We start from the raw sequence: 24,023 nt of genomic DNA on the forward strand, positions 1-24,023 counted from the left end.
AAAATAGAAGCATCAAACAAACATGCAACAACGAAAGTGCAAGAAATAAAAGCAGTGATTATTATTAACTTTGCAAAAAAGCAGCCATAAGAGCATTACAAAGACGAGTTTTCAAAAAGTATAATTCTTAGCAATTTATTAAAAATAAATACTGTATTCAAATGATCACTAAATGTTGTTTCCAAATGATCATCTGGTCAAGATTACAATTTTAATTTACTAAACATTGCAACAAACTAATATAAAGCATTTTATCAGGTAAAAAATATCAAAGAATGGATTATTGTTCTGTAAAAAATAACGTCTACAATATTTAATAATTACCGAACAAAATCTGGACACAAGTGATCAAAATAACTGAATGGAGAAATTTCTGAATGAAAGTAATTGATCAGTATCAAATTATAGACTGCCACTATTTTTAAAGAATAAATTCAATAGCAGAATTGTTTTCCAACAAAAATCTACTCAAAACATGACAATACAAAACACGTACGACAAAAATGTAAAAGTGCGCATGCTCATTGATAACAAACAAATACAGTATCCCATTGATACTCAGGTAATTTTAAGCTATCTTCATACAACCTTCAGCACAAATTTACAAACGATCATAAAAAATATTTAAAAAATCTTTCCATATATATTATTTGACTAGTCATTATAATTAATATTTTAAAAAAATGTGCGCAAATCACAGTTGTTTTCATTTTTCATAAAGAGTGTGACTGTAGTGTAGGAATATATTTTTATTTTTGTTGCAGTATTTACAGTAATAATTAATATGTAAGTAAAACAATAAAAATAAAATCCTATAATACTCCCCTCCTCAAAACAAACAGAAACAGAAACTTCATAACTGTTCATAACTTTAGTATGCAGGTTGCGCAAAAACTACTCTACAAGCATGGTTGGGTAGGAATATATCTTGTAAATTATTATCAAGAACAAACGCAGGTTTGGTGTGGTCAATGACTATCAATGTTCACCATGATGGTCTTCTTGGTTCGCCTAATTACGCTGTGGGGACCAAAGTATGCAGGTGAAAGGCCATGAAGTTCAGCGGCTAATCGAATAAAGACGTGACTGCAGTCACTGAAGGTCTTGCTCGTTAATGGCAAAGGAAAATTTGAACCGCAAACAACTGGTTTCAATCTTTGCAGAGCGGCTTGGAGACGGGTAGCATAGCCTGAGGTACTGAGATGGATGCCGTTCACCGTGATGTTGAAGAACTGGCAGGCAGACGCAATGAGGATCCATAAATAATCAGGCCCAAGTCAGCTTTAACTGCAGAACGCGGTCCAAGATGCACAAGAGGAAGCGCCTCTGCCCAGCGGATACCGTTTTGGTGCAGGTAAACTATTAGGGCTGATTTCAAATGGCGGTTCCTGTTCTACCAGGCCATTTGATTGAGGGTGGTAGGCAGATGTAGCGATTTGCTTACAACTAAAAAGTTTGGTGACTGTAAACCACAGATGGGAATTGAACTGCCTCCCTCGATCAGTCGCGATGTGTGATGAGACTTCAAATCTGGCTATCCAGTTCGACAGCAACGTCTGAGCCACTGAATTCCTCCACTCCACCGTGCTACTCGCTGTTTGGATCTGCTGAAGCAGAGCTGCCCGAAGACAGTAAAGGGTTCACGTTCCATTGGAGCGTTGAAGATGAGAGATTTCGTAGCTGTGAAAGGACCTCATCTGGGATGCCGCTCAAGGTGAGTTGGAGTTCGCTTGCTTTATCGGTAACATTTCGTTGTGCGAAGAACAAACAAAACGAGGCGTAACTGACAGATGATGTTGAGAAGAAAAAAACTCGGATCAGCGAATAAAAGGCTGCTCCTAGAGTCATCAACAAAGCTAGAGCAAATTGAAGTTAAGCAGATTACGTTGGGAAGCAAATCAAACCTGGGTTTATTGTTTGACCACAAATGTTATCAACCTCTAATTGTATACCGCAACTTGCCTTCAATTTTGAATTCTCCTGCTATCTTTTGCAAGCCCATATTGTATTGCATTGTGCTTAATCGAATAATTTATGCTATCAATAAAGAACGAACGTATAAAAATATTGTTCATAATTATTTTACAATTAAGCGTTATGATTATCATTTAAAAAGTGCAAAAAAGTTTTTAAATTTTGCTGAGTTGCAACAGATTCATTCATTGGAATAAGTACAGGCGTGATTGTCACGATGATGAATTTTCATTAATTTCAATTGTACATGTGCAAAACCCACTCAACATTAGAAGTGAGACTGTTGAAAATTCCGTCACTGCCGAAGAAAACTCCCGGAGCGTCAAACGCTTGGGCATACTGCGCACAGTTATACAGGTCGAGGACGCTGTCCAAGGTTAGATCTCGACGGTGGGTCAGGCGGCCAGCGCAACACAGCAAAGCCCGATCCTATTTTGAAAGTAATTCGTATTACTTGCACAAGATCCTCGTTTCTGTCCATCAAAACTGACACCAATGGAGCATAGCAGGCGTCGGGCATAGCACGAACAGGGCCCGTAGTACCGAAGCAGTCGTGTTTCAGACGATCGACAGGAGAACAATAGAAGCAGAGTTATGAGCAAGATCTACCAAGCGACTGACCACAGAAAGAATAACAACAGTTCAGTGAAACGCGCAAATTTATCGAACTGGTTGAATCTAGCGCAAAAACATACAGTCAGCTATGGAACTTGACTATCTGAATTAGAAGTACAGTAGTAGATGCCCACGCAGCTGCTGTTACAATTGTTCATGCATTTGTCGGAAAACTTGTCTAAAAGAAAAGAACTAAAAATTGAGCGTGTTCATGCTAAGGGTGTGGCTTTATTTTCTTCATCGAAAAGATGCCTCAAAAGGGCTGAAGTCAGTGAAGAACAAGTGCAGACAGCGTTTTGAATAATGAAATTTCCAGTTTTGAATTTTATTCGATGAAAAAAAGTTTTCCAAAGTGCTCGAAACGCAGTTCCAATGGTCATCAAGTTTGTCAGTCGGTGTAGGCCAACAGCAAGAACAATGTTCGAAACAATTGACGACAGTCGTGACGTGTGTGTGTGTGTGTGTGCTGTTTCCTCGGCATGAAACGAACCAATACAGGGAAACAGAAAACGTCGGCCAAGCCGGGCAGAATAAGAAACACGTTTACTTGCCGTTTCGCTAGTGGAGTGGGCGGTATTAAGCGACCAGTTGGGAACTTGTTTTCACAAAGACTGACGTCGTCGGCTGACCGTGTTGCTTGCTTGCGCAGATGCTGTTCTGATGCAGAGCAGCAGAAGCAGCAGCAGCAGCTTGTAGCTTAGAAGCTTGGAATGAAGGACCACTGGCCATCGCCAGTGTCCGAAGATTATCCAATACTGAAAGCGGACCAAAACGTACGCTGATATATATATATATATAGTCGACCAGTCGCAGTTGCAAATTATGCGCGGTAGCGTTCAGCGTTTGTTGGTTTTGGTCATTTTCACAATGTGCCCCTCTGTGGAGACCAATCCTACTGAGGAGAATGATTTTCTGATGAGCATGACTGAAAAAAGCATTTGTGCTTTTGCTCAATATTTCCAGTGCATTATTGCTAATAGCAGATTAAACAACGAAACTTCCACAATTGAAAAAAGTTGGACGTCAAACGACAACCACTGCTTTGAAATTATGAATGAAAAGCTCGAACAAAGCAATAACACCCAGTGCGGTCAACTTTTCAACCGTCTCGAAATGGCCAATCCACTATATGGTAAGCAATTATCTGTTTTTTGATTGTCTTTATTTTTGGTGGTTCTTATTCAAATTTCTACAATTATCATAAATTAAACGTGAAAATATTATTATGCGCAACGGAACAATTTTCCTTCCAGTCAAATCTAATTTCACTCACATGCACATCCTTGTCACGTTCCAATTAACTATTTATTCATTAGCAGACGTAAGTAAAACAACGTCCACGTGAATGACAAACTGCTTTTGCCTGCGACACATTTCAAAAGCATCTATACTGTGAAAAAAAAAACAACAACCAACCAATACATTTTTATCAATCAATGAATTGAAACAGGGTTAAGGTTGGAGAAATTCCATTACACTTTTATGAATTAAAAAAGGAAAGAAAGCGAAGCGGATGTAGAATAAGAACAAGTGGAGCGTGTGAATGAAAAATAACAGTGATAAATTAATGCCGTCAATTACAGACTGCAATTTGACAATTCAACAGTTATTAAAAGTGGAATAGTTTTCTCATTTCTTCTTCTGTTCATGAACTTGTTTCAACAAAAAAAGATGCAAATAAACGTTACAATTACATTAACAGCATTTCTTCATTGACACAAAACTTTTGAAGTTTCAGATAATTAAATGCAAATATTACTTTTTTGGAAAAAGAAATGCAAAAATTTGCAAAAGTTCAAACTTACTTAAAACGGAGAAGGAAAGTCAAAATCTTAAGGTTCCAAGTTCGACTGTATGTGACACCTGAAAATCAGAAATGCATTTGTTTTTGTGAAAGAAACTTTCAATTAACCATTTTTGAAAATTATTATTTGTTCGCTACTAACTGCTACTAAATAATTTGGTGAAAATTTAGACAACAAATTTTCAAACAATACAAATTTGATAATAACAATACAACTATAATTAATTGTTTTTGTTTGCACGTATGCATTGTAGATAATGTACAACTTTCGGTGAAGTTTTCTAATTCACGTACGCTGAAGATTTATTTCCCACGATACCGCAACAGTGTATTTTATATTCTTGAGATAAGAAATCTGAAATACGATGCACAGAGTTGGAAATACGCAGTAAGCTTTCTCTCTTTAGTGTCTTTTTCAACAACATACATGTTGACGCTTCACTGTTGTTCATATCGTTTTTTGGTAGGGCGTATTTCGATCTGATGCGATTGAATATCCACCGCCAGATTTGTGCAATTCTTATGAAATCCGTGCCTTCACCGTACTCGACAATGGCACGTTGATTTTTTCTGCTGGGCAACCCCACTACAACGTTCTGCCGCCTGAATTCTCGTTGAGCAGCTTCAATATGAAAAACTTGTACCTCGACAAAATGAAGAACGAAGTTATAGCTCATTATGCGTGGTCACACCCACGAGGTATAATTTTTTTGTGAAATTGCTCGAGTCATTTATCTGTGTGTGTGCTTCGTTCTTTCTTTCTTTCAATGTTCAACTTCAGGCTACAGAAAAGAAGACATCAAACAATACGAAGTGGACATTGTAACGGTCCAGTGTCCAATGATGCCATTGGCCAGCACGCCCCACTATCGTACAGTGTGTAAATCTTGCCACAAAATGCAATCAAATTGACAACAGAAGTACAATTTTCAGGAGATACACGACGAAGGTGCGGATTTATACATCACGCTCGCTCCGGAAACAGTGGCCCATCGCTGCTGGTACAAAGTTTCCATTCGAGGCGAAAGTATCTGCAGCCAAGTGTACACCAATACCATAGCCGTATATTTAAAATTGAAATGCTACGCAGTAGCCAACTATCGTTGCCCACCCCATGGTGAGTGAACTTTGAAAAATTTGTCATTTCCATTGCTGTTCGACAAACAACCACTGTTTTCCTGAATTTCAGAGCAAAAGCCACGTTGTCTGAATAGAATAGACTTTGAGCCGATTATTCACGATAACGATATGGATTATTCAATCAAACTCCACTGGAAGCAGCCCCAAAGGCGTCCCGTCTATTTACACTTGCGCTGGGGTCCGGTCAAATCGGTCAGAATGCTCTCTTCTGGCTTTTCACACAACTACCTTGGTCAGTTACCGCCCAAAAAGACATACTTTGACTCTGTATACAATTGGAAAATTGACAGTCAAAGAGAAGAGCATATCAAACTGGAACCGGTACACATGCTTAATTAATTAATTATTTATTTATTTACACCGTTATACTTATTTACTTGGGTTTTAATTCAACGAGATTATTAAATCGTTCATATTTGCACTGCTTGAGAAAATGTTCACACTGAACAGCAAGCAGAACACACACTTTTACATGTTCGGATAATATATAATGCTTGTTTTTTTTAGAATACAACATCCTTAGAGTTGTCACACATCCACTTCAACCAATCCTACGGTGTTCAGGTGAGCTGATTTTGAATTAGAAATTAAACAAATCATCAATGCATACCTGAAATAATGTGCCGTATTGTGATGAAATTGAACAGCTTTGCGCGGTTTACAATTTGGAATTCAAAAAACCAACGTGGCGCAAAGTGCCGCTGACCATTGTCCACTGCAACGAGTCGATGATCTGCGATGAGCCGAAAGCTGATTTCAATCAGACGGACGAAATAATCCAAGAAATAGCGAAAAGTGTCGTCCAAGCGACCCAACGTACCGGCCTCTTCAAATCGCCCAACCAACGGATAGACAAGTGGACACCAGAAGGCGACATGCAGCTTCGTGTTCGGTGGGAATTGAATGCCAATGTGCCGGCCGACATTGTACAAAGCTATCAAGTGAATCTGGTTGAAAAAACACCATGCCAAAGCATGAAAACCAAACATCCAGCCATACTGCAAGATAGCACCGCTTTCGAGGTGACCATGATCATTTACAAAGATATTTTGCAAGAACGATGCGAATTAAATGTGCAAGTATGGTGCTCTTTTATTTTCGTTATCACCATTCGGACAACAAATGGATCTTTTTCAACAGATCAAAGCTACAGTAAGTACAGGAATCGGAAGTGTGCAAGAATTCCCGTTGATGTTGACCACAACTGCGGACAATTTGAATAATAACAGAAGTATTTTTGGTAAATGTCCATTTCTAAAACTTCTTCCTGCGCATGTATGCAAATTTAATGTAAATTTTAATGAAAAAATGTCTCACTCACTCAATTCCAAAATTTAAACTTCGAATGAGTACAAAAAAAATGCAAACTGCTCCAATGCCCAGAGTGTTGAACTGTTTCAGATTTGCTGTGCTTCAACTGGACTGGAAGTTGCATAACGTCCGTGGAAAACAGTGTACAACGTGTCAACGTCCATTTGCCTGATCCGAGTGAAGAATTTGAACGCGAAGCGTTGAAGCGTCGGTCAATTCTCATCCGCTGGGGCGCGTTGGAACAACTACCACAACAAGGGCACGTTTTTGCCAAATTTCAGCCTCCAGTCCAAAGTCAGCTACTCAATTTGGTCAGTCATCATCACAGTTGGATTAGCTATTGAAATTTGAATTTGCATAAAATGCTAATTCTTCTGTTTGCAGAGTGCGACAGAGTTCACATTTGCATTGCCAATGAAACGAAACGAAACACGATCATTCGGCTATGAAATTGCACTCGTTTATACCGACACGCTCAGCAGCAGCAGTCGATCAAAAACGGAACCGTCCTGCTCAATCAGCTTACTCCATAAATGCACATCTCTTGATGCGGATCAACATTCCGCTTACACGAACTCTTACGCTTGCAGAGCGCATCTGTCATTCTTCTCTTCACTCATAATCACCACCCTGGCTGTATATATGATCTGCAAATGCTGCTGTTCGCCTTACTTTAACTGACAAATAAAAAAATCCCGTTCCAAATTGTTTACTTGGTTGTTCTTCTCTGCTTCATCAAAAAGAAAACAAAAACAACAAAAACAAATAAATAAACACTTCATTTTGCATCAACTATTTTCGGTAGCAGTAGTAGTGTGCCATTGTACCATCGACAAATCTGACGAACGCGCTGTTGCCAATCTTCTTGCCACATGTTGCGCAATAGCTGTCGTAGTTGACGACAACTTTGATACCTTGTACCGCTTGACGACGTTCCTCAATCTTGAACAGCAAACACCAGTTTCTTTTAATTTTTAATTTTCATAAAAGCAAAAACACATGCAACAAACAAACAAACAAACAAACCCTCGTGTGCTCGGCCGTGTTGAGTGCTTTGCTAATGCTCGCTTTGAATTTGTTGTCCAAAATGTTGACCAACACCGCTTGCAATGCTTCACCCAAATCTGCCATCGGTATGTCTGTCGGAAGCGCTTCCAAAGCCTAGACGTGAAAATTACAAATTCTACTTTGAACAGTGATTATTACTTTCCGTGGATCCATGAAACCACAATATTCAGTAAGAACGCGCAAAGCCAGAGGTACATTTGCTGGAGGTGCTGGCACTGATGCGTATCCAATTCCAAGTATACTGTTGTCCGGAGGGCAAGCGTAATATTGGAACAAAGTGAGAAAAAGCGTCGATCCCGGTTGATAATACTGATGACAGTATTGTTCAGCTTTTTCAAAATCTCCCAACATATTCGCGTAGATCGCCAAAACTTGCTCATGGCGACCAAGCTTTTCAAATATCAAAGCCCTTGCTTCATGCATTTCTGTGAGTATGGAAAATGTAGAAACAAAATACATAAAAAAGCAACGCATCTCATGCCATGATTTTGAACTTAAAAATATTAAAATTACCATTGAAAGGTAACTGAACAAGAAGCATTTCAGGATTATAAAAATTGGACCGCTTCAAGAAGGCAAGTAACGTGTTCTCATAATGAACAAGATTCGGTGGTCGGCAATCTCGAACTCTGCCTATTTTGTGAAAATTTGACACTGTGACAATAGCATCAACGTGGAATCAATTGACCAAAAATTGAAACAAACCTTCGGGAACTTCGCTGTTGTAAATTGCATACATCCCTTTCACCATTTTCACGTACAATTTGGCCAATGTACAGTGCAATTTTTCACTGTCATCATGCCAATTACCAATTACATGTTCCTGTAAAAATTTCAAATGCAACCAATTCGAAAACAAATTCGTCAAATGCCTTCTAATAATGCTTACCAAATAAGTAACAGCCTGCTCGGGACACTCTCGTTGAATAAATTCCAAAACTCTATGCCTATCCAATGATCTAACTGCTTCTGAATCTTCCGTAAAAATCTGCAACAATTACTTCAATGTACTCCATTAAGAAAGAAAAAAAAGACAAAAACAAAAAATATATTATTTCGTATGATCACTTTTATACATAAATCGGCATTTTTATCCGATATCCATTTGGCATATTCGAGAATCAAATCGAAATGCTGCATTCCCAAATCTTGAAGATAATTGACCGCACGATCAAGACAATCAGGCAGCGTGCCTTCGTCAGCTTGCTCTTTCAACAATTCCAGTGCTGCAATGAAAAAAACAAAAATTAAAAAAATCTTTCAATTTATAATATAATGTAAAACAACAAATCAGCCTACCCTGACGATGCATCGATTTTCTCTCATAAAGCAAAAACAGTTCGCTGTACTTGTGATGCTTTTTAAGCAAGTTTTCACTTTCAACAACATTACAACTATTGTCAGGCAAACGTAACAACGATGAGATGAGCATATCGTTATTCTGAAATTTACACGAAATTATAAATTAATCACATACATATTTTCAAATAATAAATTCATCAACCACTAAATAACATTGCAGTAATGTCGTATCGACAATTTCTAAAAGATTTTTCATCTGCTTAATTTCTTCATTAGTGGTCGGCTTGAACGCATCGTCGCCAACTTGCGTAGCCAATCCACGCTTTAATTTATTTTGCATATCCAAATTTCTTGCAATATTCGTTCGTATCTATAACAATTTATATATTGAAGAGAAAGCGATTTTTTCTGTTTCCATTCATTTTTCTCCACAAAATGTTTATACTTCAGACAAATAGGCAGTAAGCGCTGAAATACCAGCTTGCATGTCACTGTTCGGCAAATCGGTTGGCAAATTGCCCGGATAAGTTATTGTTTTGCGAATTTCTTCCGGCAACAGATCCGGAAACAATCCGATCACGTACAAAACTTCTTAAAAGTTTTACAATAAAATTTGATTATAACAAATTATGAAAAATTATAAAAACATATCAACTACCAGCTCGAGTTTCGCTGTAGATGTCGAACGCTTCTTGAAATCGACGCTGAGTGAATAAATGGAATGCGTACAGATTTTTCACATCACGAATTCGCTTTTCCCTTTCTATACCACGATCGTTTATCATCGATTCGGCCACTTGAACGGCAAGTTCATATTTTTTCTCCTTTATCAGATATTGCAAATTTATTTTCGCATTTTCACATCCATTAAGGCAGTATAAATCTGACTGATTTGAAGCAGGATTGGACAATACATACAAACAACCCCTGTTAAGAAATTACAATTTATTTCTCAACTTGAAATTTATTACTATTCCTATTCGTATTTGTAATTATATTTAAATTTTTGCATAAATACACTACTTAAATTACCTGAATGACCACGTGATCAATTTCAGTTTCGTCATATCAATTACTTGTATTAGCATGCTGGGCTTTACTGATCGTATTTCAATTGACTTTGATAACGAAGCTAACAAATAAACGCGATCGTATTCTGCAATACAAAGAAATATTTCTTTCACTAGTAAATAATTTAAAAAGAATAAAAAATAATTCCATTTACCAATAAAAGAAGGTATCTCTGACCAGTGAATATTTTCGTAACCGTCATTCAATGCCAATGAACCGTCATCATGTAAAAAGAACGTTTCATCCCCACGTTTGACGGCAAAAATACGCCTATTCCAAAGTACGCTAATCATTGGCTCACTGTTTTTGCTAGTGCTGCTAATTGTAAATAATGATCGCACTGTGCCAGAAGTTACACCCTGACAAACATTTAAAAAATTAATACATATGAAAATATTTTATTGCACTACATTGGATCATAATAATAAAACACACCGCTTTATCACCGTTTAAAGTTATGTGAAAATATTCATCTCTCACCACGGCGACCATATACGAATCTAACAATGCCACATGACGAATCGTATCAGCAAAAGCAACCTCAGGCTAAAACAAAATCACCTCTAATGGTACGTTTTGTTTTTCAAACTATCCTTTCAGTAGATCTTGCATATTTGTAAAATGTTAACATGATTATAATATTATTAACAGCAAAATAGATTCTTACCAAAACAGAAAATTCGACAAATTCGGTTCCTTTCAGCGTATACAGTTGACATCTCCGACGTACAACGACAACTAGCAGAACACTTCCCCCTTCATCAAAACAATGTTCAGTGCCGTTGCATTCCTGAAAATGAAAAAAAAACAATAACTTGAACAATTCAGCTTATCATTTTAAAATACAATTTACATACCGCTTGATAAAGGCAAGTCGTAAAAAAAGTGGCATTTTTACTTTTTGGCACAACACTTATAACCGGAAATGTAGCCTGAGTTAAATCATGCACTTGAACAAGATTATCTGAAAATTATGTAATTATTTTTAATTTCTGTTTAAAGAAATAAATATACCAGTAAGGGAAAGCAAAAGATTTTTCATAGGCAGACTTTTCAGTTGAACAACTGGTTTTTTCGAAAATGTTTTGCAAACTTGAAAATCATATTCTGCTAAATTAGCTGAATCTGAAATTTATGTGATTTCATGAAGACAGAAAATGCACAACATTATGAACACTTACCGTGGTGACTAGTAGTTAAGCTCTTGCGAGCTGAGTAACGAAGAAGGAAACCACTTTTGGTACCTGCTAATACGCAGTGTTCTGCAATTGTTAAAGGAAAGATTCGATTATTGAAAACTGTTGCAAAAATATAATTACTGTGACTAGTCAACGAATCCACAGTCAAAGGAAGTTTTTGGGCAACTGGAATTACAGAATAAGCTTCAAACATCTTTGATAAGTTTTAAACGTTTCAATAATGAAGAATGAAACCGAAAACCTCTCTTCATAAAGAAGAAGTTTCATAAAAATAAAAATCTACTAAAATTTGGAGTGAGTTTTTACATCGAATACTTTAAATGCATTTTGTATCGTGTGGTCAAACAACAGTACAGAACAGTGCAACTAGTTATCGGGAGCTGAAGAAAAAAATATTTACAGTAATCTCTTTATGCAGGTAAAAATACAAATGAACAATTGATTTATTCAATAACGAGAATAAAATGAGAACATTCAAATCACTCTCAAATAATTATATTGCAATTTTTATCATTTTATAGATTGCTACTTAGAAGTTGGTGATAAACTTTAACGTTAAGAAGTAAATATTTTAAAAATATATTTTGTGAATAAATTTGTTTGTAATATTTCTTTTCGTCAAAAAAACTTTTCGTACTGCAATGCAATTCTTATTTATACTATTCTTACAGTACACATACTCATTACTGTATAAACATTTTATACGTATAATGAACTTTTTTTCTCTAAAATCAAAATATGCTTTTAAGAGAATTCGCATTTCCGTCAATGTTACAGAAGTACGTTAGTGCAGTACAGTACGTAGGAAGAAAAATTTTAAATCACTTAAAATTATACATAATTATCGAATTTATAACAATTATATGTATGTATGACTGTATGATCAAAATAATAAATAGCAATAAAAGAATCAAAATCAGCATAACAATTTCAATCAAATATCAATGAAAACAAACAAAAAATAGCAATTTCCATAAATATACTGAACCGGGAACAAGTGAAAGAATAAATAATACTTTGTTTGCGCTATTCACATATCAGAAAATCTTCGACTTCACAGAAATATGCCATATATTAAATGTATAACAAAACCAAATGATGAATATGTCTCGTCCCATTTGAAAAGCAGCTAACAGTGGTCTTAGCTTGGAGCCTTCAATTTCTGTCCAGCAGACTGAAACTTCCTTTAAAGCAATATTAAGCTTTTCCGCTAAGAAAAGCAATTCAACATCGAATGCCCAACCTTCCATGTGCATCTGCGGAAACAGTGTCGCCGCTGCATCGCGTGTAAACAATTTGAAGCCACACTGTGTATCGCGTACAGTTCTAACGCAAAACAGCCAAACCCACAAGTGAAAACCATACATCAATAATGTACGTAAAACAGATCGTTTTACAACTGATTCTTCCTTAAGATGAGCTCGTGATCCAACGGCCAGAGCTTTCGACGTGCCCAAGCTTTGGCAAAGTTCTTCCATGGCCGTTTCGACTATAGTAAAATCGGAAAACCGTGTAGCGCCATCGGCGTCGGCGAACAAAATTTTCTCACCACGAGCACACAAAACTCCAAGCCTTACTGCGCCACCTTTTCCACGGTTGTGCCTCAATTTCAACAATCGAACAATCTGAACTGTATATTTTTGACTGTAGTTTAGTGTAACTTCCGCAGTGCGATCACTGCTTCCGTCATCGACAACAATAATTTCATACGTAAATTTGGGATCTTTCACGCTTCTTGTGTGCAAATAATCAATGCATTGATCCAACATTTTGGGTAGGCGCTTTTCTTCATCTTTGGCTGGAATAATAACTGACAAATATACAGACGGCTCATCATCTATGGATGGGCATTTCAATTTTTTCTTCACATCCGACGGGTCTATGAAGAAGTTTTCTTCTTCATATCGTACATACATCTTCGAACAACAACATACAGTTCAACAAAATTCACGACCACGTAGCTTTACTTGATTTTTTTTATCTTACAGTAATCAATGTAATTTGTTTGTTTTGCAAATGTAACAGATATGTTAAATTATCCGAAATAAGTGATCAGTGAGCGAATAAATTTCGAATAATAGAAATTCAATTATTTAAAATGTTTTTGAAACTAGAAATGAAAAATAAAAATCTGAAAAATTGGTACTTTTGATATTCAACCGATTTCTTTAAATAATATTTTTATAATGCCAAAAAGTTCTAAGCATTAAATAAATAAATGTGTATTTATATGTTGAAGTTGAAATTTTGAATCGCTTTATAAGCACCAAAATTTGTTTCTTCATGTTGACAATTATTAGCCAAAAGTTGTTTTTAGAACCACCCTCCACAACCGCAAGTTTTTCAATTAAATAATAGTATAAATTTTCATTTATTGTAAATTTAATTATCAGTTATTAATAAAACACGTAATGGTAAGTGAATTTAACAAAAAATTGTTCAAACGAATTAAAATTAATCTAAATTTGTAGAAGGAAATGTTAATAAAGTTAAATTATTTGGTACCGTCCAAAGAATTAAATAAATGTTTTTCGTTTTAATAGTGTGCATGTAAAGCATTGAAATTGAAAAACAGTTGACAAATGAAAAAAATTAACAATCGCTGAACAACTCGCGAGGCTGAAGTCGACCATGTAATAGTTGCTGATGTTTGATAGATATCCTTGCCCTAGGCGAGTCGACAGGTGGCCAGTGGGACATAACTTCCACTGTATATTTGGAAACTTTCTGATGCCAAGCCATTACAGCTGGGAATGATTCCAGTGAAATATCACATTCACTAATTGCCGTATAAACGTCAAAATCCGTTTTGGTCGGATTTTCACCGTGTATGAAACCAACCGCTGGCGTGTCGTCAGCAAAATAGAAAACTGAATCATCTTCATCTTCATCGCTATCGTCGCAAGTGAAATATTCTTCTTCTTCACTGTCCAAATTGAGCATTGATATGCTTTGAAAACGTTCACAAACAAAATTCACAAGCTGGGTTTCTTTCTCATCACGATATTCAATTGAGGCACTGGTTAAATCACTTTGAAAAGAAAAATCCTCCTCGACAGTCAATTTTCCGACAGTCGATGCCATCAGATAGTCGTTGAACAGTGTCAAACCTTTTTCCGACCTCAAATCACAGTATTCTTTCAAAAAATCCCAATATTCAACCCACTGAACGCCGACAGTATCGGCCAAATGGCGTCCAATGCGTTCCATACCCTTTTCGGAATCGATACAACGCAAGCGTACTTGCAAAAGAACTTCCAACGGACTTGAGAATCCCTTAGCCGAAGGTCTGTTCCTCCACTGCTGGTAAATATGCTCGGCCTCGGTATGCTTCATTGGACCGGCAGCGGCGGTGAGCTTCAACTCGGCTAATCCAACTGGATCCGTTTCGTCGACGATCCGCTGCAAAGGTACATTTGCCATCGGCGACTGAAGAATGGCAAGACCATGCTCCTGCCTGTACAAGGCAACGTAATAAAGCTTTTCCACAAGCATCTGACAAATTTCTTCACGTAGTTGCGGATTTTCATCCTTCAATCCGGTGCAAGCTATTTGCCAAGCAGTTTCACCATGCACAGTCAACGCGTCACGGTCGCATTGTTCATAGCTGATCAAAACACGCACCACTTCCAAATGGCCGTATTTTGAGGCAAAATGCAACGGCGTGGCATTCATCACTTTGTCAGGCATGTTCAAGAAAAGATCAAAAAGAAAACTACGTCGATTTTCTAGTGTCGATTCCAAATCGTCTGGAAAAAGACGCTTCAAATAATTAGCATCTTCAAACAGGGACAACACAAACCGACAAACACGGACACAGCCAACTCTGGCCGCAATGTGCATTGCGTTGTAACGACAACCGTGGTAAAGTATGGACGGCGTGTCGCCGCTGCAGTTGATCAAATAACGAGGATTGGACAAAACCTTTTTATGGAAAGCGTCGAACTCACCCTTCTCGATATGCCTCTTCAGGGCGTTCAGCTCTGTGGAAGAAATCCTAGAGAACGGTACTGAAGATTCCTCGCCAATTGGCATGCTGGAATTGGTTGGGGTAAGCAAGTTCGTGTCACCATCTTCGGCAAAACGACACGCTTCTTCGTAATGATTAAATCGTTTGAAGCGCGCTTTTTGAGCGCAGTGCGCTTTCACTGCTTTGGTAGCATCTTCCAAAGATACAAAAACACCACCTTGCCAGTCACCAGACAAATATAACACGTCTGAAAATGAATCAGACTGCACCGACTCGTCACGTCGATCAGTTGCAGGCACGTGAACAGCGTAGAAAACATTCATTTTTTCCTTTTTTCAATATATTAATTAAAAACAAATCACCAAATCAGCAGCGACCAAGTGAACAACCGATCAAAGAAACAGAATCAACGGCGAATCAAATAATACATGATCAAAAATACCGTAAAGGCGAATAATATCAAATAACATAAAAATCGATTACTTCCAGATCGGCTAATGATTCCAAGTCGGCGCATTGTAGATTCAAGTACATTCCGATTCGCTTCAAAATGATCATCAAGATTACTCAAATCTTTATTCTGACGACGCACTTCATCACCAATATCAATTGTCAACTAAAAATTAAACAACAGCAAAAAGTAATTCCCACCGATAACCACTGGTATTCAGAATATTTCAAAAAATTGAAAAAAAACAAACAATCCCTTCTGTAGGTATCAACTACAATAAACAAAAAGCGGCAAACATACTGTATCAATAACAAAAAAGTAGGTTAAATTTACAAAACATGTTACAGTGCAAAAATTTATTTCCAATATCATAATCATAATTAAATACATTTTTCTTAAATTATTAATTTCCCCATTAAAATTCTTGATTACCTTAACAACACAGAAATAAACACAATCTATAGACGCCTTGTATGAACACTAATGTGGATAACCTAACATACAGTGCTCACTTCTGCATTATGCCAATGACATAATGACATAATATACAATACGTAAACAAATGATATTACTGAGCTTCCAAAGCAATGTATTTGATGATTTTTTCATTGTTCCTGATTTGCTTTTAAATGAAAAAATATACTTATCCTATGATCGATGATTTCTAATTGAATAATAATGAACAACTACATACTATAATTTGTATTTAACTTACTATTTATAAAAATGAAATTTACGTTAATTTCGTGTCATAATCCAATATACAACATAACCGTTGCATTCAACTGCTCAAGTTACGTTAATATTTATAACTATAAAAATACTTCAATTATTCTGCAAGACAAAAACTGTTTAGCACTGAATAATCAATAATAAAATACTAAAAATCAAATTAAACAAATAATTCTCGCTCAATTAAAAGTACCTTCTTATCCTTTTCCCTAAGTTCTCAAACAAAAATCTTGTATGGAAATGCTATTCTACTATTTCACAGAAGATGTAAATATTATATGCAATACATAAAATTACATTAAGAATTAACATATATTTAAGACGTGTTCATACTTACAGTCTTCAACTTGGACACTTTGTTCTTTAATTGGTCTACCAGTTGATCATTATCGCTTTCTAAATAAGTTTTCGACATATTCACGTTAGTATGCTGGAAGCCTAAAAAAAGAATATTACGTCACTGCAAACAAAAATTATAATATTCACTTCTTCCACCTGGCCTTTGCATTTGAAAATTAGAACTGAAACAACCACTCAAATGATAATAATCAAAAATCTAAAAGAAAATTAATATTACCGGCAACCAGTATGATATGACGCAATTCAAACTGTTGTTTGCGAATACTGTATATAACTATATGCAAGACTTATTTTCTAAAAAGAATACAATTCTACATGAAGCAATAACAAAAGTTGCTTATTAAAGTCACAGATTAATTGATTGTGACAAAGCATTAAAGATATATTGTCTCAAAGTTCAAAAGCTGAAAATAAAGTTATTTATATTGGGTTGCGCGTCTGATTATGCATGTAACGACAAAAACTTAAAATACATTTTTGAAAAGATGTTTCATTACTCAGCGGAAATGTAGCAGCACTCGAATTTTTTATTCCACTGACATAAGACAACGCTTAAAATGGAAGATTTTAACGACAGCTTAAACAAGCAAACGTTTTAGCTTTTGCAGTGTTTCATGGATTTTACTCTGATTAATAAATAAATGGATTTTTTGCATGCTTCAACATTGAGTATTAAAGCTTACTACTAAATACTGAATACTTTCTTATATGTGATTGCGATGAAAAACGTTTGCAATTGTTTTGGCTTCAGCGAGAGTCGAACTCGCGACCTCCAGTTTACTAGACTGGCGCTCTAACCAACTGAGCTATGAAGCCTTGGTGCCATTTTTGGATTAAAAGTTTTTGAACGTGTAAATTTGATAATTGTACACTGCAATCATTTGCTAATAAACATATTATATAACATTTATTGAAAAAATTTTAGATAAATCTAAAAATAATTTTTATCCAATAAGAACGAGAGTTTAGCTCATCAAATTCGTCCATTAGCATTAGTATTATGCATAGGCTTTAATGCATTAAGCAACGTATACATATATGCTCGTTTTTCGTTTTTCAGAGCTATTACATAGTTTAAATTAAAAAATTTTCTTTCAGTTCACAAAATAACATTTTCCAAACAACGTAAATAGTTTCAAGCTTCATAATCTTCATCATCATCATCATCATCTGCTGTGTCGACAGGCTCATCTTCAGTTTCTTCTTCACCATGTCCTTCCACATTTACAGCCAAGACGCTTTTCTCAGACTTACGTCTTCCCTAAATTTCCAAATGAATAATGCATGCTTTGTTATATACATATATATATATATATATATATTCAATCTCACTCCTGGAAATCCAAACGTCACCCAGATCGCATCAGCAATAGGCAATTTTGGTTCATCCACTGATAATACAGGTGGAGGTGGAGGTGAAGGTGCAGGTGCTTCAGTCTAAACAAATCAAAAATTACTCAAATCCAATAAATAAAAGCTGTCATTTGTTTTTTATAAATCAATTTCTTCTTTTAAGTTCTACTCTTACAAATCGTCAACTTCTACATTGAATTGATATCTAATTCATTGCCATTAAATTATTTCTTGAAATAAAAAATAAATTCACCTTTTCTTCAGTTTTAATGTTCACCACAGTTTGATGCTTCAGTGCTTCAAACTCATATTTACAAGCTAATGCAGCGGATTTTAATTCAAACAAAAGTACTAGCTCTGCTCGAAGCTCATTAAATTCATCGCTGATGTTATCATCCAAAACTTGTGGAATACATTCTACAAAATTCAACACAATATTAACTTGATTTGATTGCATTATTTTAATAATAAATAAAAATTACCCATATTCAAAGCTGATAAACCTTGCTCAACGGCTTTGGTTTTCTTTGTTCCCAAAAGTGGAACAAGACGGGTGCGCTGACTTCTTAGGTATACACCATCCATTCGAATTTCTGGAAATTTTAACACTTGCATTGCTGGCTTCCGCTTCTAAAAGTTATTAAAAAATTAATAAATGGAAGAAATATAAAGTTTATAAAACAGTTGCTTTTTGTTTTCAATTCAATATTAACCTGCACTAATATTTTGTCAGCAAGTGAAGTTCGAGACGAAGCAGGAGCTTTAATTTTTGCAACTGGGAGAGCTGGAGGTGTTACGGCAGATTCGGGAGCTTTATTAATCGCAATCGCAGTACGTCGTCGAGGGACGGAGGGCCGTTCATCCGATAATTTGTGCAAATCTCTTGTTTTCTTTTCCCTGTCTCGTTTACGGCTTTTAATTTTTTCCAAAGCCATCAACAATTGCTTCTCTTCTTCAACCTGCTCTTTCGTACGGTTCCACAATTTCGTGGCTTGTTCGCGTCTTCTACGTTCGTGATCAGAATCAAACGGTGCCAACGTAGTACCTCTTGTCTTGAATGAAATTCCAACAATAATATAGTTCTACTTGCATAAAAACTAACCTTGCATTCATACCTCAGCTAAACGATTGATTACATAGTAATAACGCTCTCGAAGATCATCCAATGATTTGGCCATCGAACCTGAGTCAACTAGAAAATAAAACAGTTAAGTGTGACACTGCAAAATATCATCATATACTGTGAAATACTTAATGACTGGTCAAACATTGCTCTGCAGCACCACTGATCATGTATCACAGCCCATCTGAATATTTAAATTTGTCAATACAACAGAGATACACTACCCACAAATGTTTGTTACCTCAATGAAAACCTATCGCACATGTTCATCAACAGAATGGTTTCGTCTTCGGTCCAACCTTTTTCTCGTAAAAGCTCTCCGTATTCTTGAGAATTGAACCGAGGAATGGTCAACTTTGCATTAAATCGAGCAAAAGGATATACTGCTTTACAATCTTCCTTTGAACACCAATGCTTCAGTTTCAGATTGTCCTTTAGTTCAAACAAACTGATGCAAAAATGATATAAATACTCAACGTGAAAGTGGAATTACACTACGTGCAGGATTGGTAAACGATGTCCAAATCCATTTTTTAACTCCCTGTGTGCTAAATTTCGCTTTCGAAGTGGTCAGTCCCAAGTCCTTTTCGCGACTGATGGTCGGGATCAATGTAATAGACCTAAAAAAAATTTTTTATTTTTATCATACCCAAATTATTCAATTCAATAACTCTTCAGTTTGGAAAGTCGCTTTTAAAATCATTGACAATTCCCGCTTCATTCGCACTTTTTTTTCTCTACTGAAATGAAATTATTATTTCAAAAAAAGCTTAACATTAATAAATTAAATATTACTTAGAAGAACGAGATGAAGACTTTAAAGCTGGAAGTTGCTTTACAGTTTGATTGTTGTCTAAACTTGTCTTCTTTGGAATTTGCAAAATATCACGAATGTCAGACATCTTTTATTCACTTTACAGCTGAAACCGAAATTTTCATAAAATTATGCATAAATATTTTACATAAAAATTATTTATTCAACTTTACCTGCAATTCTGAAACACTTCTTATTTGAAAACACAACTCCTGTTAAATAGGGAATATGGCATTCAACTTTTTATTAAAGGCTGAACAATGAATGAATCACAAATAATATGAAAACCCGTGCATACATAAATTCCTAGTCTAAAGTAAATTGTAATTTCAACAGTAAACAAAAATTCTCGCTTACTGAAACAAGTCAAAACTATGAAGAAAAACAAAACAACGCTAAGCTAAATTTCAAAACAGAATCCAATATACAGTATAACAGTAATGAAGAGCAATTATAAATTTAATATGGTCGCAATTCTAATTGAATAATGCAATGTATATATATATATTGAAAATTATCAAATGTAGCATTAAATAAATGTTTAAAATGCTTATATGTTTAGTAATAGCAAAGCATGCGCTCAGTAATTTACTTCATTTCTAGTATACTGTATTTACAGTGGTATAATAAAGTGTCAAAGAGAAGTTGTGCTTTGTGAGATATTGTTATATAGCATTTATTTGTATTTCTTCAGATTACATATAATGCAAAAGAAATGAATAAAACGTCGGCCAGAAAAATAAGTCGAAGGAAGAAAAAATATTGGCGGAAAGGTGCAAATATATCAGATGTGGAGACCTTTTTGGATGATGTCCGTGAACAAGAAAGATTACATGGATGTCAGCTACACTTAAAAAAAGATGAAGATTTATTCGAAATTGATAAAACTCCCGGCTCGACGGCAGATTTTTCTATTAAAGCAAATGATTTTGATAGTCAAACAGCTTCACAGTCGGTTAAGTGAGTTATTTTTAACTTTTCAGGATTTGTGAATAATTTATTTATTGCTGTTTATTGGTTAAATAATTTCTCAACTGTATTCTGTTGGAAAATTTTTCTGTTAATAATTGTAAATTTCGTAAAACAATACTAGACACTGCATTTGTCATGTAGATCTTTTGAAGCTTAATTCGCCTTTGCACTTACTTTAAGCTTAAGTCATTTATGCAGATAATCATATAGTTCTCTTTTATCTTTTATTTGTAACTCTGTTACAAACTGAGGAAAATTGCATGAACTAATGTTTAAACTTGCGACATCTGAAAATTGCACTCACAAATGTATATGTATACATTATAGTTCGTACACATATAAATGGTTGATTTATATTAGGGCACGTAATCGTCTCAGTCGGAAACAGCTGAAGAAGCTGCAATCAGTTCCGGTGCGTAGAAAAAAATATCGCAGAAAGAAAAGTGAAATTTGTTTCTCAAAAAGAACTTTTTACGACATCTGGGCAACGCCCGTTTCAAGTAATGCTTTTGGTTTTTCAGAATATTTCGTTTTCATGTTAAATTTCATTGCAGAAAACGCTGAAACACCCGAATTGGACGATTCACTGGTGGAACACTATTTGCGCCAAACTAAGAAACTTCCAGTAAAAGTACCGAATACGAGAAATATCATCGTCTCTACATGTCCTCATGTAGAGTCACCTCACGAAGGAACTTCTTACAATCCAACAGAGGAAGCTCATCAGGTATATAAATATATATGCAGAATTTGTTTCAAATAATAAATGGTTATCAGATGAAATTATAATGCAGGATTTGTTAATAAAAGCATACGAAGAAGAAAAAACTAAGTTGGAAGCGAATGTTTGGGCACAGAATGCTATGAAAGTTCCAAAAAGTGAACCGATGGCTACAGAAGTAAATTGTTCAAAATGAAATTGAATTTAAAAAACTCAGATATGCTGATTTGAATTAAGGAGAGCCGATTGAAAGAGATGATGCAAGGATTAGTAGATGAGTCGGATGAAGATGGTGGCGGTGTATCATCGGATGATGAAGAAAGTGTTGAAGAAAAGGTGCAAAAACGCAAAGCAGTATGTGAAAAAAGAAAAACAGTAGCTCAACGTAAGCGAAAATTAAATCTTAAAAAAGCTGAACAAAGAAAATGCTTTGAAAAAAAGAAGCGAATGTATGAAAATGAGATTCACAGGTTAAGTTTCTGGTTTCTATTTTAAACTCATAAATTGAAACTTATAATGCGTGAACTGCAGAATAAAGTCTATCAATAAAGCAATAAATCAGATGGAATTGAATTGGAAACGTCGTGCTGAAATTAGAAAACAACGAATGGCAGAAAAGTTGAAAAAGCCGGCAAAGTTAAGTCGACATCCTTTTCTTGCCTCTGATCGTGAAGTTCTTCTGCCGGAAGAGTTACCTGACAGTTTGAGACTGCTTAAAGTATGCTTTGCAGTTCATTGCATATCACCAACTCAGTTAAGTGATTCATTTTGCACAGGTTGATTAATCTGTACATTTTTAGCCAGAAGGACATCTGTTGACGGATCGATTTAAAAGCTTGCAGCAGCGAAATATATTGGAACCAAGAGTGAGATGTAAAACAAAGAGAAAGTACAAAAGAAAGCGATTTAACAAAAAAGGTGTATCAGAAGTTGATGCATCTTATATTCCCAGATAAGATTCATCATTGTGACATTACATGTTAATGTTGATGGCAATTAGAATAACATTCGAAATAAAAACTCGTCGATAATTTAGTGACGTTTTGCGAATGGTCTGATCTTACATTTCACATAATACTCCCAAGTACAACCATCTAGAGTTATACATTGGTATGCGCCTACACCATTTCATTCTGATTTAAGCCAACCAATTGGAGAAACCTAATCACAGAACTGCCGAGTTGATGGACAGTCTGTGCATCACTTTCACAAATCCATTTTTCACCATAATAATCAATGCAACCATGGATCGCATTTAAATTCCTCTATTCCTAAAAGAATTTGTTCAAAATTTTTAATTTATATAAAAGTACAACTTTCATATTTCTTCTTACTTCTTCATTTATAAAATTTACTGACAAAGTTAAATTATCCTAAATGAGATAAATTTTACAAAAGAATTTTAAGTTTAAACAAGTATTCATCGCTGCTTTACAAAAATTATATTCTTAAATGCAAAATAATTGGTTCAGTGACAAATAATTACAATGGTTTCAATTTATCAGAAACGTTAAATTATTAATCACTGAAATACTGAAAAACAAAACAGATGAATAGTGATTCTCTTGTTACAGCAATAGCAATAGTATTTAAAATTTGTAATAAAAAAATTCTTAACTTATATTTATTTATGAAAGAAACCTTGTTAAATAAAATGTATGCAACATATTGTATGTACATAACAAACCTTTGTTACACTGGAAAATTACAGTAATGCAAAGCAGTTTTACTTTACTTAATAAAAATAAAATAATACATCAATAAACTTTACAATCGAATGGAAAATTAAACTCAAGATGTTTTCTTTAATCACTATTGTTCAAATTAAACAGTGAACAATATCTTACTTTAGTTTTAGATAAACGCTTTTAATCAATCTGCACCAACTTCAAAAAATAAGCAGCTCATTTTAACGTTAAAAAAATAATTTCACGAAAACATTTTTACATTTTCTTCAACGAAACAGAACAAACAAACTAGAAAGCAAACTAAAAATTCTTGATGTTAAACAAATCTTAGTCGGTGCTTTACAATAACAAGAAA

At 35.2% G+C, this 24,023-nt stretch overlaps 6 protein-coding genes and 1 non-coding gene across 7 annotated transcripts; 3 read left to right on the forward strand and 4 right to left on the reverse strand.

Annotated features, from left to right (window-relative positions):
* Nucleotides 1-475: 475 nt before the first annotated feature.
* On the forward strand, nt 476-1,413 carry Tsp_09218 (conserved hypothetical protein). Its single transcript, XM_003375593.1, has 4 exons — nt 476-562; nt 876-1,034; nt 1,102-1,179; nt 1,294-1,413. Exons 1-4 carry the CDS (start codon nt 476-478, stop codon nt 1,411-1,413), a joined length of 444 nt encoding a protein of 147 aa, XP_003375641.1.
* A 103-nt stretch (nt 1,414-1,516) lies between these two features.
* Nucleotides 1,517-7,525, forward strand: Tsp_09219 (conserved hypothetical protein). The gene is made up of 12 exons (XM_003375594.1): nt 1,517-1,714; nt 3,553-3,721; nt 3,843-3,910; nt 4,328-4,441; nt 4,861-5,092; nt 5,175-5,269; nt 5,327-5,510; nt 5,583-5,854; nt 6,041-6,097; nt 6,181-6,685; nt 6,935-7,155; nt 7,229-7,525. The coding sequence occupies exons 1-12, from the start codon at nt 1,517-1,519 to the stop codon at nt 7,523-7,525; spliced, it is 2,412 nt and encodes an 803-aa protein (XP_003375642.1).
* Nucleotides 7,526-8,005: 480 nt separating this feature from the next.
* On the reverse strand, nt 8,006-11,677 carry Tsp_09220 (hypothetical protein). Its single transcript, XM_003375595.1, has 15 exons — nt 11,467-11,677; nt 11,300-11,410; nt 11,143-11,249; nt 10,953-11,075; nt 10,721-10,831; nt 10,440-10,644; nt 10,247-10,370; nt 9,873-10,141; nt 9,660-9,805; nt 9,212-9,353; nt 8,981-9,138; nt 8,802-8,900; nt 8,618-8,735; nt 8,426-8,545; nt 8,006-8,337 (listed from the first exon to the last, which is right to left on the reverse strand). The coding sequence occupies exons 1-15, from the start codon at nt 11,675-11,677 to the stop codon at nt 8,006-8,008; spliced, it is 2,376 nt and encodes a 791-aa protein (XP_003375643.1).
* Nucleotides 11,678-12,521: 844 nt separating this feature from the next.
* Nucleotides 12,522-13,400, reverse strand: Tsp_09221 (dolichyl-phosphate beta-glucosyltransferase). The gene has a single exon (XM_003375596.1). It carries the CDS (start codon nt 13,398-13,400, stop codon nt 12,522-12,524), a length of 879 nt encoding a protein of 292 aa, XP_003375644.1.
* A 676-nt stretch (nt 13,401-14,076) lies between these two features.
* Nucleotides 14,077-20,375, reverse strand: Tsp_09223 (ANK repeat and LEM domain-containing protein). The gene is made up of 10 exons (XM_003375597.1): nt 20,269-20,375; nt 19,773-19,921; nt 19,466-19,542; nt 19,064-19,402; nt 18,854-18,980; nt 18,604-18,767; nt 18,330-18,434; nt 16,975-17,067; nt 15,897-16,070; nt 14,077-15,783 (listed from the first exon to the last, which is right to left on the reverse strand). Exons 1-10 carry the CDS (start codon nt 20,373-20,375, stop codon nt 14,077-14,079), a joined length of 3,042 nt encoding a protein of 1,013 aa, XP_003375645.1.
* Tsp_09222 lies at nt 17,740-17,813 on the reverse strand. Its single transcript has one exon. It is a non-coding gene; the product is annotated as a tRNA-Thr (tRNA).
* A 458-nt stretch (nt 20,376-20,833) lies between the features above and the next one.
* On the forward strand, nt 20,834-22,936 carry Tsp_09224 (glioma tumor suppressor candidate region protein 2 protein). Its single transcript, XM_003375598.1, has 8 exons — nt 20,834-20,848; nt 20,982-21,247; nt 21,620-21,771; nt 21,814-21,986; nt 22,054-22,158; nt 22,218-22,450; nt 22,512-22,698; nt 22,781-22,936. The coding sequence occupies exons 1-8, from the start codon at nt 20,834-20,836 to the stop codon at nt 22,934-22,936; spliced, it is 1,287 nt and encodes a 428-aa protein (XP_003375646.1).
* Nucleotides 22,937-24,023: the final 1,087 nt, after the last annotated feature.

The sequence above is a fragment of the Trichinella spiralis genome, assembly GCF_000181795.1.
Source record: "Trichinella spiralis strain ISS 195 chromosome Unknown Scfld5, whole genome shotgun sequence".
In the NCBI taxonomy this organism is placed as follows: domain Eukaryota; kingdom Metazoa; phylum Nematoda; class Enoplea; order Trichinellida; family Trichinellidae; genus Trichinella; species Trichinella spiralis.

Bases quoted from the DNA above. Each gene is read 5' to 3' on its own strand.
- Tsp_09221 (XM_003375596.1), bottom strand. From the start codon at position 13,400: ATGTATGTACGATATGAAGAAGAAAACTTCTTCATAGACCCGTCGGAT.
- Tsp_09218 (XM_003375593.1), top strand. From the start codon at position 476: ATGACAATACAAAACACGTACGACAAAAATGTAAAAGTGCGCATGCTC. The intron at 1,035-1,101 runs GTATGCAGGTGA...CAGTCACTGAAG, and splicing joins ATTACGCTGTGGGGACCAAA to GTCTTGCTCGTTAATGGCAA. The intron at 1,180-1,293 runs GTAGCATAGCCT...CTTTAACTGCAG, and splicing joins GCAGAGCGGCTTGGAGACGG to AACGCGGTCCAAGATGCACA.
- Tsp_09224 (XM_003375598.1), top strand. The intron at 21,772-21,813 runs GTTTTTCAGAAT...ATTTCATTGCAG, and splicing joins CGTTTCAAGTAATGCTTTTG to AAAACGCTGAAACACCCGAA. The intron at 22,699-22,780 runs GTATGCTTTGCA...GTACATTTTTAG, and splicing joins ACAGTTTGAGACTGCTTAAA to CCAGAAGGACATCTGTTGAC.
- Tsp_09219 (XM_003375594.1), top strand. From the start codon at position 1,517: ATGAGACTTCAAATCTGGCTATCCAGTTCGACAGCAACGTCTGAGCCA. The intron at 3,911-4,327 runs GTAAGTAAAACA...TTGAAGTTTCAG, and splicing joins CTATTTATTCATTAGCAGAC to ATAATTAAATGCAAATATTA. The intron at 5,270-5,326 runs GTGTGTAAATCT...TACAATTTTCAG, and splicing joins GCACGCCCCACTATCGTACA to GAGATACACGACGAAGGTGC.
- Tsp_09223 (XM_003375597.1), bottom strand. From the start codon at position 20,375: ATGTCTGACATTCGTGATATTTTGCAAATTCCAAAGAAGACAAGTTTA. The intron at 19,922-20,268 runs GTAATATTTAAT...TTTTTGCATCAG, and splicing joins TCTTCATCTCGTTCTTCTAA to TTTGTTTGAACTAAAGGACA. The intron at 18,768-18,853 runs GTTTATCAGCTT...TGAATTTTGTAG, and splicing joins AACCAAAGCCGTTGAGCAAG to AATGTATTCCACAAGTTTTG.
- Tsp_09220 (XM_003375595.1), bottom strand. From the start codon at position 11,677: ATGTTTGAAGCTTATTCTGTAATTCCAGTTGCCCAAAAACTTCCTTTG. The intron at 11,250-11,299 runs GTATATTTATTT...CATAATTTTCAG, and splicing joins TCTTTTGCTTTCCCTTACTG to ATAATCTTGTTCAAGTGCAT. The intron at 10,142-10,246 runs GTAATTTAAGTA...ATTTCTTAACAG, and splicing joins TTGATCACGTGGTCATTCAG to GGGTTGTTTGTATGTATTGT.